At 40.5% G+C, this 17487-nt stretch overlaps 1 protein-coding gene across 4 annotated transcripts in view; it reads left to right on the forward strand.

Annotated features, from left to right (window-relative positions):
- tcf12 (transcription factor 12) overlaps positions 1 to 17054 on the forward strand; it is a 116301-nt gene extending 99247 nt beyond the window's left edge. For 2 of the 4 annotated variants that reach the window (XM_084108264.1, XM_084108266.1), the window contains 8 exons: positions 2437 to 2578; positions 7536 to 7609; positions 8809 to 9000; positions 12569 to 12683; positions 12864 to 13029; positions 13295 to 13527; positions 14151 to 14301; positions 15692 to 17054. In XM_084108264.1, the coding sequence (XP_083964390.1) occupies positions 2437 to 2578; positions 7536 to 7609; positions 8809 to 9000; positions 12569 to 12683; positions 12864 to 13029; positions 13295 to 13527; positions 14151 to 14293 (1065 nt within the window). In that variant the 3' untranslated portion in view covers positions 14294 to 14301; positions 15692 to 17054. The remainder of the gene's footprint in view (positions 1 to 2436; positions 2579 to 7535; positions 7610 to 8808; positions 9001 to 12568; positions 12684 to 12863; positions 13030 to 13294; positions 13528 to 14150; positions 14302 to 15691) is intronic. The other 2 variants (XM_084108265.1, XM_084108267.1) reach the window with 1 other exon arrangement.
- Positions 17055 to 17487: the final 433 nt, after the last annotated feature.

A 17487-nucleotide genomic window follows, 5' to 3' on the forward strand; every position in this document is an offset into this window, starting at 1 on the left:
GTGCCACTTTTGTTTAGGTTCCTTTTGGATGGTTTGTGCTCATTGGGCCCCCGCTGGCGGAGAGCAGCGTGACTGATGAGGGGGCGGAGATCCGTTTGTTGTTTGTAAAATGAGTGGTGTTACACTAGAGATACAGCAGTCAGCCAGGACACTCCAAATGGCTCGCTTTCACTCATTAGGTCAGCAACCGTAAGAGGTCTTGAAGCACGAGGGCGGAGGGGACGGACGCTTGCCCGGCACGATTATGATGGATCAGATTCTGTGTTTTGCTGGTTAACACTTAAGAATAATCTAGATACAACTCTCATGAAACATACAGTTTGGTCCAAAAGTCTAGAGATGACATGGAAAAAAAAAATGGTTTAGGATTTTGACAGCTTAAAAAGCTGCAGCACTAATTAAATAATTGACACTGATCATGTGACTCTTTGTGCAGACGCAGAACATGATCATCAGGTTTTAAATTAACTTGTGGAGTTTACGCTGCTCAAGTGGAAGATAGACAAATCAAATGCGAAGACATTATGAAATTCATATTCATTTGCTGATCATTTAATTTGTGAAGAATAAATGTGCACTGAATAATAAAAATGCTATATAAAAGCATTGTATATTACACACATTTGAATCTTCAATATCTGTTAATATCACAGAGTATTTCTTTCTTTGTATCTCTCTGTATATCACTCTCACTCTATAATCACTTGCCCCCTCTTTCTCTCTCTCTCTCTCTCTGTCTACTCTGAGAGATGAATGTACTAAAGCCCCAGGCAGGATTTGCAGAGTTGATTGAAACACAAAAGTGTGGCATTCAGGATTTAATAAGAAGATTAATAATGATAGTATCCGCATTTTGATGTGTTTTTAAGTCAAATGGACTTCATGATCCCCAGCAAGTGATGGCCCACAACTTTATCGCTGTTTTTCTCAAATCCTTCCAGATAATTGGGATCAAAACCTGAATATTTCATAGTGGTTTCCATTATGGGACCAAAAACCATTTTAGCAGAATGCAGAGCATGGCTTGAATGTTTACTTTCATTTGACATTTGGCTTAACCAAAAAAACCCTTTTCAGACAAAAATTTCTGAAAAAGATAAGATGCTCGCTCAAACAACATCAGTCAGGTGGGGTGGAAAAAAACTACCGGCAGTGTTGCACAATGAGGCGAAGGCATCGGTTAGTTTATTGTGATGTGGGCAGGACCGTGCCCGTCTCAGCCGCTGTTTATTGGGCAGGCAGGGAGCGGCTTTATTACCTCTCATCCATAACTGAAGATGAGCCTGAGACGCCCTTTTCCACACAGCCACGGGCCAGACTCATTCACTCTAATGAGCTCCAAAAAGAGAGATTAATGACCATGTCTTTTCTCTCTCTTTCTCTGCATCATCCAGCTGCTTTTCTCTATTCCATCTCCTCCCTATTATGTATTAGAAGTGACGTTACGGGCGCCATGTAAGCAGAATTTGAGGGTGATCTGAAATAGGGCCTGGCTGTATGATAGTGTATTCTTCATAGAAATGTGTTAACCAATGTTTTATATATCAGATTTTACAACGGCTTCTAATGTTGCTCGTCCAGTCATGATTTGTGTTAATGCAACAGCTTTGAATCTGTGAATGTGAAGCATTTTTTAAAGGCAGAATTAATTTCGGAGTAATTTTATCTTTTGGTATACGTCTGCAACCCAGTTATATATCAGTAAAAATATTAAATTAAATTAAATAATAAAACAGACGTTACTACGTGGTTATGTTATGAATAAAACATTTGATATAAAACAATTGTGATATATACTCTCACTGTTTTGGTTTATGTCAGGTATAAATAAAGCAAAAAATAATTAAATAAAACATTACTACATGGTTATGTAATATATAAAACATTTAATATAAACCAATTGTGATATACTGTCACAGGGCTGTAAGAGTTTGGACATTTTGTCTACCTCTAATGTGAATTATTACCACCGCTGTTTGTTTAGCCGTTTTTCCCGCTCTCTTGCAGGGTTTCTGATCTTGTGTGCTCATGTGGTTTCACTTTTGATGTGCGACATGCAGCGGGTGTGTGGCGCGGGCCCAGGCTTTGACTTAATAACAACCACAGATGTGTCAGAAAGCCAGAGAACGCAGGCTGGACTGCAGGTGTCACACAGCATTTAGAGTGCAGGAGGGGTTGTTTTTTTTCTGCAGACATTGTAAAGGGAGGCATAGGCTGTTAAAAGCCCATATGTATTCTGTGAGCATTTTTTTTTTTTTACTGCTGCTCTGCTTGTAAAATCAGCAGAATTGATGAGCCCATTTTGGCTGAGCACAGACTGAGGGATGCTAACCGCAGCCGTAAAGCCGCAGAGGGAAACGACAGGTTGCATGTTTAAAAGGTTGAGTGTGCTACCTCACAGACTGATCTCTTTCTTTCTCTCGCTCTTGTTTGCAGATTTATTCTCCTGACCACACCAGCAGTAGCTTCCCCTCAAACCCCTCCACTCCAGTGGGCTCTCCCTCTCCTCTGACAGCTCAGGCGGGCGCTGCCACAGCAGGTACAGTGGTGACGGCCAGCGGCCCCACAGGAAGGGCAGGTAGAGCACCAGTCTGCCTCTCTGACCCCACACACACATCCACTCCATATACCACACCCTCACTGGGCCGTCACGCAGTGGCCCTCAAAATGTATGAATGTGTGGATTGTATAACAAAATACATGTAAGCAAATTGATGCTTGAAATCACTTTTGTAATTTCCTTGTCATTTAATTAGTCCTAAAGCAAGAATGGACATTTTCCATTAAATTTGACCAGTAATTATAATTTGACCAACAATATAAATTTGTTTTATCATTTGAAACCTATAATGTTTTGTTTGTGCTAGTAAGTGTCCTTTTGCTACATTTTCAAAAGTAAATGCTTATTTGTTTTGCTATTTTTTCCCCCCCATCTAATGCATTCATATATTTGAATAGGGCTGTGAATCTATTAATCTTTACAGGAATAGATTTAATGGTATATGCAGATTAATCAAATCTAGTATAATAGTATTTATTAATATTTACTTAGAGAAGCCGTCGAATGAGAATAATGCAAATACATTATTGTGGCAGATGACTGAATTATTGAATGTACAGTATGTACAGGGTCAGTAAGATTTTTTAAGTAAGAAATGTATACTTCTATTCAGAAAGGATGCATACAATTTTTCAAACGTGACAGTTATCAATAAATTACATTTTAATATTTTATATTAAAATAGAAAACAGTTATTTTAAATAGTTATAATATTTCACAGTATTACTATTTTTACTGTACGTTTGATCGAATAAATGCAGCCTTAATGAACAAAAGAAACTTCTTTCAAAAACATTTAAAAATCTTATCGACTGGTAATGTACATTATAAAAGTATTGTTTTATTTAATATATTGTGTTTTATTTCCATATAATTGGACATAATCTTATCACTGACCTACAGTCTACACAGCAATACATTTTACAAGTCGAGTTTGTCAGTCAGTCTGAATTATACTAATGGGCTGTTCACACAGGACACATTCTTGTATTCTGTCTGCTCTTTTTAATTGTTGGTTTATGTAAAACATCCATTAAAAAGTCATATTCTTTTTGGGGCCACTGCACAGGCTGAAACTCATTTCGCACATTTAGACAGACCCTCAACACAATTCACATTCTTAACATGTTGTTTGGTTTATCATTTAAAATAGGCAAGAAGGCCGTCATTTCGATTTCATTTATGGACAATCATAATAGTGTAGTCTTGTATGTGTAAACATTGCATATGTAAACATGATCTGTTAAAAAACATTGATCTGAGATTCTGGAATAAGCCCTTGTCTAATGAACAATCATAGTGGTCTGTTCTTCACTGTAAGAAAAACTACATCAAACAATTCATTCTGTCTCAGTGTCACACTGGCGCGGTGTAGCTACACACACGGCGAGCTCCGTTCTCTTCACGTAAATGAGTATAAACACACCGTCCCTCAGCTGCAGAGATTAAAGATTGTGTCGGGGGAGTTATGCCCTGGTTAGGGGTGGATAGATAACCAACTACTGTGAAGATTTTATCTGCGTCTTACAAGACTGATGCACAGTCATTTTACATGAAAAAAAAAAATGTTTAAGCTCAGAGAGACAGACGGAGATACTAGTTGCTACAAATGGCAGTTTCGCCGCCGGTTGTTCAAGTGAGTGGGCAGTTGTGTGTGTTCATTGATATAGTGGTCACAGCTGTGTCGGTGTCTGTCCCGCTCCTTAGCTTCAGCTGTTGCCCTGTTCCTCACACAGCTGTTGCCCATGACAGACCGGCCTGCAGAGATCCTCATTTATTAGCATGACTGACTGAGAGGAAGGGAGAGAGAGGATGACTCAGCTCAGAGACAGCCTTCATCTCCACTTAGCAGCCTGTACCTTACAATGTCACTTCCTCTTACCCTAGCACACCTTATCTTATGCTTTATTATTTAAAGAATTGCTTAATATTTTGCCAAAAAACAATTATAATATACATGTAGTCCATTTATATATGTAAATAATGTGCTTATTTTTTGTTTTAATGTGTTTTTTTTATTAGTATTTTTTTTTTATTAATGTACACTACTGTTCAAATGTTTAGGGTTGGTAAGATTTTTTTTAATGCTTTTGAAAGACGTTTCTTATGCTCACCAAGGCTGCATTTATTTGATCATATATACAGTAAAAACTGTAATACTGTGAAATATTATTACAATTTAAAATAACTGTTTTCTATGTTAATGTATTTTAAAATATAATTTATTCTTGTGATGGCAAAGCTGAATTTTCAGCATCATTACTCCTGTCTTCAGTGTCACATGATCCTTCAGAAATCATTCCAGTATGCTGAAAAAGTAATATTTCTTAGCAGTTTTGAAAACAGTTTTGCTGCCTAATATTTTTTGTAGAAACCGATAGATGTTTTCTGAAGTCTTTGTTGAAAAGTAAGTTCAAAGGAACGCATTTATTTAAAATAATTTTTTTGTAACAATTTAAAAGTCTTTAGTGTCACTTTTTATCAATTTAATGTTTATGCTGAATAAAAGAATTAACTTAAAAAAAAAAAAAAAAATCTAACCCCAAACTTTGTAGTGATTTGTAGTGTATTTATAAAATAATTTAAATGGAAATGTAAAATTTATTTTACTCAGTATTATAAATCTATATAACACATTCACCAGTGGCCAGTTGCATAAATGGCTTATTGGTCAACTGACTGCTAGTTGGTCAAACTAGTTCTTAAGACACATTCTTAACATAGTGGCTAAGGTTATGCAACTGGCCTCAGATATTTACTGATTAATTGGCCTGGCCAAAATAAAGGTATTTTGGTAGTATTTAGGCGCATTTGGCACACTTATTGTCATTCTCTCTCCCTGCAGTTTTATCACATCATTAAGTTGATTTACACTCACAAGCAGGCAGTCAAAGTCCCCTTTGATATCTGGGGCCTTTTATTTATTTTTTGATTTAAGTTTTTTGATTAGGCTGCTCTTAGACGTTGGTGCACATTGTTTCATGATGTTATGATTAAGCCAAAGCACATCCATCTGTTTCTCCGGATTAAACTTAAACTCAGCCATTAGACCCGCTCATAGCCGGGTCTCTTCTGCCCACACCAGCCAATTAGACCCCAGCACCACGTGTGGAGTGCCGCACAGGCCCACGCTCATTTGTCAAGCTGGCCGCCGGTGAGGAAGCCTTATTAAACGCTGCAATTTCTTCACGTAGCCACAAAGTCATTTTTAATAGGCCCTTAATGAAAGTCTGCTTCTGAGAGTTTTAAGCGAATTCCTTCAAATTAGAGCTGCTTTAGGGAGGACGAATGGTTGGAAATTCTTTACCTAAACAACTTCCAGTAACACAATAGGTGAAATTATCTTTGCATTCTCTGACTTTCGAAGATTTTCGTAACACAGGCAGAGCGAGACGAATATGACCACACCTGGTCCATCGCAACACTTACAGCAGGGATGGGCAACTTCGGTCCTGGAGGGCCACTGTCCTACAGAGTTTAGCTTCAACCCTAATCAAACACACCTGAACAAGCTAATCAAGGTCCTCAGGATTACTAGAAAATTACAGGCAGGTGATTTTTTCAGGGTTGGAGCTAAACTCTGTAGGACAGTGGCCCTCCAGGACCGAAGTTGCCCATCCCTGACTTACAGTATAACAACCGGAAAAATAGGAAATCTCTGATGATGTCAACAAAACAGCTAGGGTCAATGGTTGGGTCTGTTCCTGGTGGAGTCAGATTGAAGGACGGAGACCGCTGATCTCCTTCCTGAACTGATTAATGTAAATAAGCCAAAAGGCTTCCTTTGGGTCATGCTACATTAAGAGTACTTGACCTGTTTTATTGTACACCATAGCCTTCACGCAAGACTTTTTGCAGTGCATTGTTTGCCAGTTGGAGTGAAGTAGACTTGGGAGTGAAGGCGACCCCCACTACCAGAGTTTTGATTTGTGATTAGCAGATGTGCATTTTTTTGAAACAGTGTTGATTTATGGCCAGTCAAAATCAGCACATTTAGACCGAGACCAGTCATTTACATCCTCATTATAGTCCTTTCCAGCCTCACACACACTTCCACAGAACAAAAACACATTCACTGAATTCTTCCAGTGATGGAGTGAATTTTGAAAGGAAAAAAAGTGAAACATTGAGTCTGGGGCTGAGAATGTGGCCAAGCCAAATTAAATCTTTTGCTGCTACTTGAGTAATGTGGCAAAGCAGTGCTTTTTCTTTTCCCTGACACCATCTGACATGAGATTGGTCACATCACTGCTCACCGTCCGGTAGTTTGTTTGTGCGAGTTGAGATCTAAGAGAGTGTCACAGTCTCATCCTGTTACGTCTAGAATATCAAGCTCCTCTGTTATGCTCATGCAGTATTAGAGTCAAGGGAAGACACTCAGGGTCCAAGTCATCGCCTTTATCTGGGTCCTGCATTGTTCTCCCAAGCTTTTTTAGTCATGACTTCATTAATAAGAGGAAGTAGGAGATGTCCCTCAGCACTGGTTTGTGTATGTATGCGTGTAAGGGTCGTCCTCATACCCTTCTCACATTGCAGGATATGACCCAGTCGTAGGAAATGATGTGTCTGGAGACCTAGAGGAAAACAGCTCACATTGAGAATAGCTGGAATCAGCCAGGATAGGAAATGAGTTTTAGTCTATTGTGAATGTGCATCAGTACATTGTCCCATGTGCACTACATGCTAAATGAAAGAATGTTATTATATTATATATATATATATTTTTTTTTATTTAAATGCCATTTGTTACAGCAAAGGTGCTCCTCAACTGATAACCTGTGAATTCATTAAAAGAATCAAATCATGAGTCATTTGTTCATGAATCAGACTCTATTGGTAAAGACCATGTGCGTTGCATGAAAAACTGTGGTTCATTGCTCGTTCATTTCAGACGATCATTTTTCACCTGTTGTAATGAAGCCTGCTTGTTGTTATGTGTCATGTGACTAAAAAGCTCCTCTGCCTCCATCCACAGGTACAACTCAGTGGCCCCGCGCGGCTGGACAAGCACCTTCCTCCCCGAACTACGAGAACTCCCTCCACTCTCTGGTAAGGGTGCCCTCCATCTCTTCCTCCCCTCCCCCTGGCACTGAGCACTTTTTAATGGACACTGTGTCAGTAGATGACTTGCTCCTGGAGGGCAGGGGGTAGCTTTACATGGACATTCCTGGCTGACAAATGTCAGAAGCGGGACGGGGAGGGGGCCGTGTGGACCGAACAATACCCATCCCTTGGGGCGTGTCTCCTGCCATCTGTCCTTTCTTGTCCGGGGTGGATGGAGATTGACCGGGGTGTGTGAAGGTGGGGTGGTTAGGGATTGGTTAGGGTGTGTGATGGGGGGGTGGGGTGCTGGCAGCTGCTGCGTTCAACCACTGCCGCGGGATTCCAGGGCTGACTGGGGAACTGAGCCACAACAGGAGATCAGTTTACAGAAACACACACTTTCCTTCCCTCGTCATACATTCGCATAATGGAGTGTAGATAAATATTTACTCTAATGCTTTGTATGCCAGCTGCAAGTGCAATTTTATTGACCGTCCATGAGCAGCGGCACCTCCAGGAAACAGGAAATGAGCTGTGATCGCCAGAGTGAACCATGGTTCATCATAATTAGTTACATGAACAAGTACCAAGATCTCGGCACTTGAAGCTGCACTTCGATGCTCTGCCCGTTTTCTCTGCCGATCTCTCGTAAACTCTGCTTGCTTCTCTTTCGGTCTCATCTCTCACTGTACGTGTCTCTCCTCTTCCTGTGTGACTGTAGAAAAATCGTGTGCACCAGCAGCTTCATGAGCATCTGCAGGATGCCATGTCCTTCTTAAAGGATGTCTGCGAGGTATTCCCGCTCTTCAGACAATCATCTCCTGTCCTTTTCTTCCTTTCAGTCATCAGCTTTCCTTTGATTCGGCCATGCTTTTTCTGTTTTGTGCTTTTGTTGTTTTGCCATTTCATCTTTTATTGATCTTTTGATTATAATAATACATGAAAATCACTGTATTGCGGTTAGTTAGTGGAAAACTGTCATTGATTTTTTTTGTCTTTTGTTTATTCCAACAGATGTTGTTTAACTGTCTTAGCCTTCACTTTTTCTCTTAATTTCTTACTTCTTTTCCTTTTTCCTTTGTTTTGGAATGTTCCTTTGCTTTAAGAGAATGTCATCAAAGTCTATGTTTATGTTTGTTTTCATTGAACCTTATGTTGTTTTCTCTTTCTCTCCCTCTCTTCTTGTTCTTCATTGCTCATTCCAGTCTCGGATGGAGGACCGGCTGGACAGGCTGGACGATGCGATCCATGTCCTGCGGAATCACGCCGTGGGCTCCACTGCCGCCCTGTCTAGCGACATCCACAGCCTGTTGGGACAAGCGCACAACGGGCCAATTTCAGCCATCGGCACCAGTTTCCCCGCTTCTGGATTGGTCACCAACCGAACAGCGCAAATGGTAAAGAAAACTTCACTGTCACAAAGGAAACTAGCTTATGTGTTTTAGACCCTTCCTGAATGTCTCATTTCTTTAGAGGTCAAAGTCTCTTACAGTTATTACAGGCAAGAGGGAGAGAAGTGCATGTGTTTTTTCATTGTGCCTCTCCAAATAGGCTAATAAACAGAGTTAAGCCACCTGTTTAAAATGAAGGCCTGGCCATGTGTTGAAACTGAACTATTTTCCACTGAGAGCAGTTTAACTTAAACCCACATACTTTCCATAAGCGTAATGGCTGGAGCGAAGCTCGTTCTCCATCCTCGAGCTGCGTTCCTCAGGCTGAATGAGAAAAGCAGTCACAGTAGAATCTAGTAGATCAGTGCCGGTCTGGAAGACATTTCCGCACCGTGGCTCGCTGGGGCTGTGGGGACCTGCGTGATGTGAGACCCGCTGAAACTAAAGCGCTCTGTATCTCCCCCACCATCCCACGGCATTCATTCACTTTTTACAGAAAGATTTGCACACAGCTGTAATGGACGGAACAAGCGAGGGAGGCGTTTCCCTATGGTTTCCCAATAATAGGAAATAATCATGGCCTTTTTTTCTTCATTCAAAACAACATTTGGATTTTCTTTCAACTTTCAAATGAACTGACACTGACCTCTTTGTTTTTGTCCAAAGTAAAGCAACACTTAAAACTGTTTTCGTGAATGACCACCACTACAGTGGAAAGTTTAGCCTTGGCCAGTTGACCACGAAGATCTGACATTTCCTGATGAGCAATCCACTGTTCTCATTTAATGTTTCAAACAGGCAGTAAATGTCTGGAATGCTGTATCACATGTTAGTGAAGCTTTTATTAAACTGTTTATTGATGGCTCAAGTTTCAGCATGTACAATTAGAAAAATCATTTTGTATAAAGAACTTTTTTATAGTTTCTTCCCCTCTTCACACAAGCCCTATGTGTGCCAATAATTTTTCATAGCCCCAATCTAAAAGAAACACATTTAAAAAATCTAAATGAAACAGACTTCAAGACTTTCAAGGTTCCTAACCTAGTGTGGCATAAAACAATAAAAGCTATATTTCCATGTAAATTCATGTTTAAAAAAAGTTTGTCGTAACAAGCTGATTGTAACGGGCTTTAGGACATGCTGTCAGTTGTTGGTTTGATTTCTGCAATGAAGTAGCAACGCCCACTGTGAAATCTCATTGGTCCAAAATCCAGCTCCAACTGTACATTAAACATCAGACATCATCTTGTTTACTGTAATTGTGTCATGTCATGCAACAGTTTTGCATTGACAAGGTAATGTGACACAATGGTAATTCATAAAAAAAGGATTTTTAAACATCAGATCCTCTGATTGCCTGTGATTGCGTCACATCATGCAGCAGTTTCAAACTCAATGTGTGTCACTGAAGTTTTTTTTTAGACCAAACCTGTATGAAGTTCTGTGGAACATGACAGAAGATGTTTTGAGAAATGTCACAGTGGAAGTCAATGGTCACGAAAATGGTTTGGTTTTCAAAATATCTTCTTTTATGTTCCACAGTAGAAAGTCATACAGGTTTGGAATAACATGAGTGGGAGTAAATGATGACAGAATTTACATTTTTGGGTGAACTATGCATTTAAAGCGGTAATACATTGCTCTTGTTTGCAACCGTGACAAAAGTGATGTTCACAAATTTTTGGCACGCCACAGCTTATGTTTTCAGTCATGATGAACAGAGGTGCGTTTTATTCAGGCAGAGAGGAGATTGCAGCGGAGTGACAGAGCCTCTCGTCTGCGCGGGAGCTGTCACACTGCTGTCAGTGGACTATGTGTTCATACACACACAAACAGAGCTCTGTGCTCCAGGCTCGACCCAAACACACACCCAGACAAGGTCCTGATTCAGCACAGCCAGCATGCTTTTATTTTGGCGCACTCTTTTCTCTTTCTGTCTCCCCTCTTTTCTTTTTCCTCCCCTCGTCTTTCTTAACAACTCAGGAAATCTGACGCTTTAGTCGTGTGTGTCTGAGCTCCTCAGCTGTATGGTAATCAAGCCCAGACAGGAAAATGGCCGCCTTCTTTGGGTGGCACCCCTCCTCCTCCGCCCCTCTTCTGCCACAGACAAAGAGTTGTTTGGACACCTGTTGAGAGTGGCGCTGAGATTAGAGAGTGGGGGAAGGGGTTCGGGCCTGGGCGGCATGGAGGTTAACAGAGGCCAACAGTGACTTTGGAACGCATTCCTGAAGGAAAAGACACCCCACCCCCACCCCCACCCCATTTCTGCTCCTTTCTCTTCCTTCTCCATGACTCCCAATCCCGTGGATCATAGATCGTGGGCGAACATGTGCTCCTGCCTACTGTGGCAGGGGTGGAAGGAAGAGATTTAGAGGGGGGTGCGGCGGTTTCAACTCCACGGCGTCGCTAATCGCATGGCAAGACGTTGATCAAATCCAGATGTGTTTGGAAGCCACCAGTGACGAATCCTGGTCAAACTGTCATTTGATGTTCAGCATGAAAGGGCAGATTGTTTGTTGCCATATCCACATGTGAATAAGCCATTTTGTTGAGTGTCCGTTTAAAAAAAAAAATGCATGTTTTTTTCCAGCTGAAAATGTAGTTTTACCATCACAAGAATAAATTACATTTTAACTTGTATTAAAATGGAAAACTGTATTATTTTAAATTGTAATGAAATTTCACAACATTACTGTTTTAATGCATTTTTGATTTAATAAATGCAGCTTTGGTAAGCATAAGAGACTTCTTTCAAAAACAAACTTTTTTGGGTCTTTACAAACCCAAACTTTTAAATGGTAGTGTAGACATTGTTTTAGGCTACTGTTGTACTGTTTTGCACCCTCCTCAATTCTTGCCAATAGTTAAAGTAGTAATTTAATATGTAGTAAATATTAATGTAATAATTGTTTACAACAATAATAGCAAATAATGATAGATTTGAAAATGCCTACAGTTGTTCATGTCAAGTGTAAAACTCAGATCCCACCAGAATGCCACTTTTATTGTTTTTGTTTTATAAAAAGAAAGTTAATATTTTTTTATAAAACATTGCATACGATAAAAATACTGTATATACAAACAGTGTTCAAAACAATAGAGTATACAATATACATACGCTTCATGTTGATGTCTTGACGTTTGCCGCTTCCCTTCTACCCCTACCCATAAAATCTTGTCTGCAGCATCCAGTCCGCTGTTATGTTACAATCAACCTGCCTCTCAAAGTATATAGACACACGCTTCCAAATTGAAAACAACATGAGAGTGTTTTTTGGTGGAACAGATTCAGAACTCAGGACTGAAGTGCCTCGTGTCTCTGAGCAAAAATTTGGGGCTGTGAAGGTCATTCTTTGTAGTGTGAACACCACTCAGTTCTTCAGAGGGGAGGTCACACTCTACAGTAGGAACAGAGACTCTCTCAGCTTTGAAGTCCAAGATCTGTCTCTTCCCCGATTTAATGTAAATCACTTTTGTTTTCTCGGCACTGATCAGATGGCTTCATGATCAGAGGGACTCTTGATGTTTTGCTCTGTTCTCTGCCTCATGTATTTATGGCGATCTGTTCTGACAGGGCTCTGTTCACCGCGAAGAGACCGTCAGCCTGAACAACAACCACGGCGGCCTGCAGGCCAGCGCTGGGCCCACCTCCAGCTCGGAGCTCAACCACCAGGCAGAGACGTTCAGAGGTTGGGAAGCTTTTTTGCACCACTTTATTGTTTTGTTTTTGTCAGCTCAATGTCCATTTGGCACTCGTTAACATGTATTGGTCATATTTACCAGTTTCAGAATGTATGCTTCTTCAGTTATGATTTATATACAAGTATTAAAACAAGTGTTTACCCAATCGGTGCATGTGTGTGTGACAGGAATCGCTAGTGCTCTGGCCGCTCACATCACCCCTTCTCTGGACCTGAAGGTTGAAAATCAAGAAAAGGATGACATGAATGATAACCAATCCTCAGACGACCTCAAATCAGACGACGAGAGTGATAAAAGGGATATGAAACAGAATCGGGGAAGCACTCGACCAAGGCAAGGCAACCGTTCATCAAAGCACTCCCTCTAAAAGTGTCCTTCACCACTTCAGCATTGACCTTAGAGGCAGTGAATATTCAGATAAGCTAGTGTCATTAAATATTAGTATAAAACACCACTTAGATTTACTTTTTATGCTTGAAGTTTTACTCCTTAATGCTTGAAGATTTAAAATTTAATGTCACACCAAACACGCAGTGTTCAGGTGTTGAGGCCACATTGTTCCCGCCATCTCGTCTGACAGCTGTGAATTGTTCTGCAGCAGTGTAAATGAAGACGAGGACCTGAACCCCGAGCAGAAGGCGGAGCGCGAGCGCGAGCGGAGGATGGCCAACAACGCCCGCGAGAGGCTGCGAGTCCGGGACATCAACGAGGCGTTCAAAGAGCTGGGCCGCATGTGTCAGCTGCACTTGAAGAGCGAGAAGCCCCAGACCAAACTGCTCATTCTTCACCAGGCCGTCGCCGTCATTCTCAGCCTCGAACAGCAAGTTAGAGGTCAGACGCCGTCCTGCATAATGCAATTATGTCATGTTTATATAAGGCCAGTCAGTCAATTAAAATACGTAATCATGATTCATCTAGGAAATTAATCTAAATTAACTGTAAAAAAAAACAAATGCAATTAATTCTACACAACATCCAGGAGCATTTCTTGCCTTTTATCAGAAGCAAAAAAGTATCCCATATTTTGGTACTTTTTTTGACAGTATTATGTGGATATATTGTCTTTAACTGCAGTACAGAGTTGTTCACAAGCTACACACACAATAAAGAGCTGCTTCATCGTTGACAAATGATTGAAGACAAGTTTGTTTTTTTTCATACAGTGCATTGTTGGTACTGTAAATATCCACCTCATCCATCATCCAAATCTGGCATTTAAACATCTGATCAAAAACACACAAGACATGATTACTTAAATATTATCAGGGGAAATGATTCTCCACTGTAATCTCCACTGTCAGACAAGGATTTATCAGTAATATTTTACTTGGGCCCTTGGCAACAGTGCTAAATTATGTTAATCAGTTCAGCAGAATAAGATAATAAAAGCTAAATATTATTGCTTTACAAACTCAACAAAAATGGTGAGATAATGTGAATTCTCCTGTGTGCAGAGAGGAACCTAAACCCCAAAGCAGCCTGCCTTAAGAGGAGGGAGGAGGAGAAGGTGTCAGGGGTTTCAGGTGACCCCCAGCAAGCCCACCCGCCTGTGCACCCGAGCCTCACAGACACATCCAACCCCATGGGCCATCTGTGAACAGCCAGGTGAGCACGATCAGCTCCACACAGAGATGTGAAACGGGCAGGTGGTTAAAACACGACACCACAAGCAAGATTTTTCTTTGCTATTGCTTAGACACAAGCTCAGTTCCAAACCCTAGTGAGCTGCATCCTTGCCTACCTTCCTTTTGGAACAGTATTTATATTGTGAAAGCACCCGATGTCTTAAAGGGATAGTTCATCCAAAAATTTAATTTCTGTCATTATTGACTCCAAACCTATTAGACTTTTGCTTATTTTCAAAACACAAAGATATTTTTAATGAAACCTGAGAGATTTCTGTCCCTCCGTTGAAAGTCCATTCCACCAAAACTTTGACACTTCAAAAAGTTCCTAAATACATTGTTAAAGTAATCACTGATCAACACACATGTATAATATAGAACATCCAAAATAGTAAACAGCACTTCAAGCATATTTGATGTGCACTATGTATGAGTGTTGATCTGTTCACTATATAAAGCAATCACGTCTCTTCAGAAAACTTGGATTAAGCTGCTCAATTCATATGGATTACGTTTATGATGTCTTTATAAACGTTTTGTAGCATTAAAGTTTTGGTGGAATAGACTTTTAACAGTAGCCTGGAAATCCAGACCTAAATCTGAAAGATTAATGGTCTGGCGTCGACTAATGAAAATCGGCCAACTCGAGGGGCGGCACCAAGCATGCATTTGAAAATGTCACTGCACGCAATTGGATAACACTACGACCAATCACAACAATAAACCCCATACGCTTAGCTACCAGCGGAGCTAACTGGTAGATTAGACTCTTACCGTATCTGGTCGGCAAAACAGCAAAAACGCCCTTCTTGCAAAGGAACGATTCGAGCGGCGTCTTCTGTTCCTGTTTTAAATAAAAAGCCAAGTCTAACTCCAAAGCCATTTCAAACAACTGGTGTTCATCCATAGCCATCTTGCAATGTTTACTAATGACTTCGACGTCACAGCGCTGTCGTCATCTGTTTAGCTCACCTCTGGCCCGCCTGTATCAGATAACCCGATGTGATTGGTGCAGCTCAGATCGAGGGGCATATTTAATGTGCATCATTACTCGACACCAGAGTAAACTCGCTGAGCAAATTCAGCTTGTGCTCTCGCGAGAACTCTGGATTTCCAGGGTATTTTAACGGAGGGCTTCATTAAAAATCTCTTCATTTGTGTTTCAAAGATGAACGAAAGTCTCATGGGTTTGGAATGACATGAGGGTGAGTAAAATGATGATAGAATTTTCATTTCTGGGTGAACTATCCCTTTAACCTAAGTTTTGGAAAACATACATTTTTTAATACACGATACACATGAGAATGCGATTTGAGTGTCAGCACAGTGCGTGTCATAAGCAATGTCCTAAACTTTCCCTCACTTTTCAGATCAAATGGATCCCGATGGCGTGTGTTAGACAGAGTCGGTGACCTTGCTTTCCACGGGCGGACAGGACTCACAGTTTGTGACACAAATTTGAAAAGACAGACCACTCGAAGCAAAATTCCACCGTTAAGCAATCCTGAGATAGAAGAAAACTGGCAAGTGCCCAGCTCCCTGTGAAGACATCCCATATCGATAAGCAACTTTCTGCCCACCAGAGAAAAAACAAAATCAAGCATAAAATCCCCTCAGCACATATCGCTGTCTGCAAGCCGTGTGCCGCAGCTGTACAATCAGAGACTGTCGACACCCCCTCCACCCTGTACGTGGAAGTTGCCTTGTGCCTAAACTGAATTGACGAATGCATTGTAACAGCAATTTTTTTTCTTTTCTTTTCTTTGTTTGTTTGTTTTTTTTCCTATTTATTATGTTACTGAGCTGTAAGTCTATGTTTAAAGGGAAAAGTTCTGACATTGCTATGAGAATCTGGTGGCGTTTCAGTAGATCTGCAGTTTGTCCTTCACATCAGAGTCGTGAGCCTCTCTCCTGTCGCTCTGTGGATGGGCCACTCGGCTCAAACGTGAGATTAATATATTCGGATCAAATTCCGTGCCCTTTGTAAAAGAATCTGATGGTGTTTGAACGTTCAAAGACTCAAGGATCCCTGTGTCTAAAAAAAAAAAAAAGTAAAAAAAAGAAGTAATATATTATTTATATTTATCGTACATTCATTCCGCAAATGACAGCATGAGAAACCAAAACTACCTAATTCTTGATAGTGTGGCTCAGAGTCCTCGTCGCAGACAGAAAGTTACGGGTGAGGCGAGATCAGCCTGTGCGTTTTTTGACCAGGACGATGGTGGAACGGCAAACTCTGGCTTTACTGAAAGGCCAAAGGTCAAACACAAGCTGGCATGTTTATACTCATTCGTGAGCAGTGCAGATACGGAAAGCAGAACGTTACAAAAACCCCAGCATTCCCTGCATATTTCTTAGTGTCTTAAACGGGAAAAGGGACGCGGTCTCGTCCTTTTGATTCCTTTGCCATATAGTGTTATTATGGGTAAAGAGGAAGACGTATTTCCGATACAGTTGATTTGTATTCAGACATTACATTATTTGGTGGAACAGCCGTGGTTATGCCGAGGGCGTCCGTACTGAGGAATCTCTGTTATACCACGAGACATGGCACTGTTGGAAAAGAGTTGGATTTACAACGAAGACCATTAATTCACCTGGCCTGAATTGAAGTTTTGTTTTATGTTCTTTCGTTTTTCTAAAACCATTAACAATTTAAAAAAAAGAGAAAAAAAAAAAAGTACTCAAAGTAACCACATGTTATATGTTTATTTGTAATTGTATACAAAGCATCTCTCTAGGCTTCATAGTAAAGCGTATTTCTGTCGTGTGAAAATAGAAGGATGTTCTAAGTTACTTAGAATGGCTTTGTCTTTCCCCTCATGCATTGAAGTACTTGATACTTGATCAGCAGAATGTGAGCGCAATGTCTGTTCGAAAAAGAGAAGCTCTATGAATTCAAACGCTGTGAAGCATCAAAATCAGCAAACAGTGGAAATGATGAACAAAGCCAGTTTGGATCAGGATTTTCTCTGCCGTTATTCGTTTTGTTTTTTAAATCTGAAGAGAGCAGCAGTCACTCACCACTTTTTGTTTTCTAATGTGTGCGTTTTTTCTTTAAGACCAAAAATGTTTTGTTTTCTTGCTTTGGATTTCTTTTTCTAGCCTGTCTGTTGTCTTCCATGCGTTCACACCATTGAAACTAGACTGCCACATTCTCATA

Source organism: Abramis brama (genome assembly GCF_963993115.1).
Source record: "Abramis brama genome assembly, chromosome: 3".
Lineage (NCBI taxonomy): Eukaryota > Metazoa > Chordata > Actinopteri > Cypriniformes > Leuciscidae > Abramis > Abramis brama.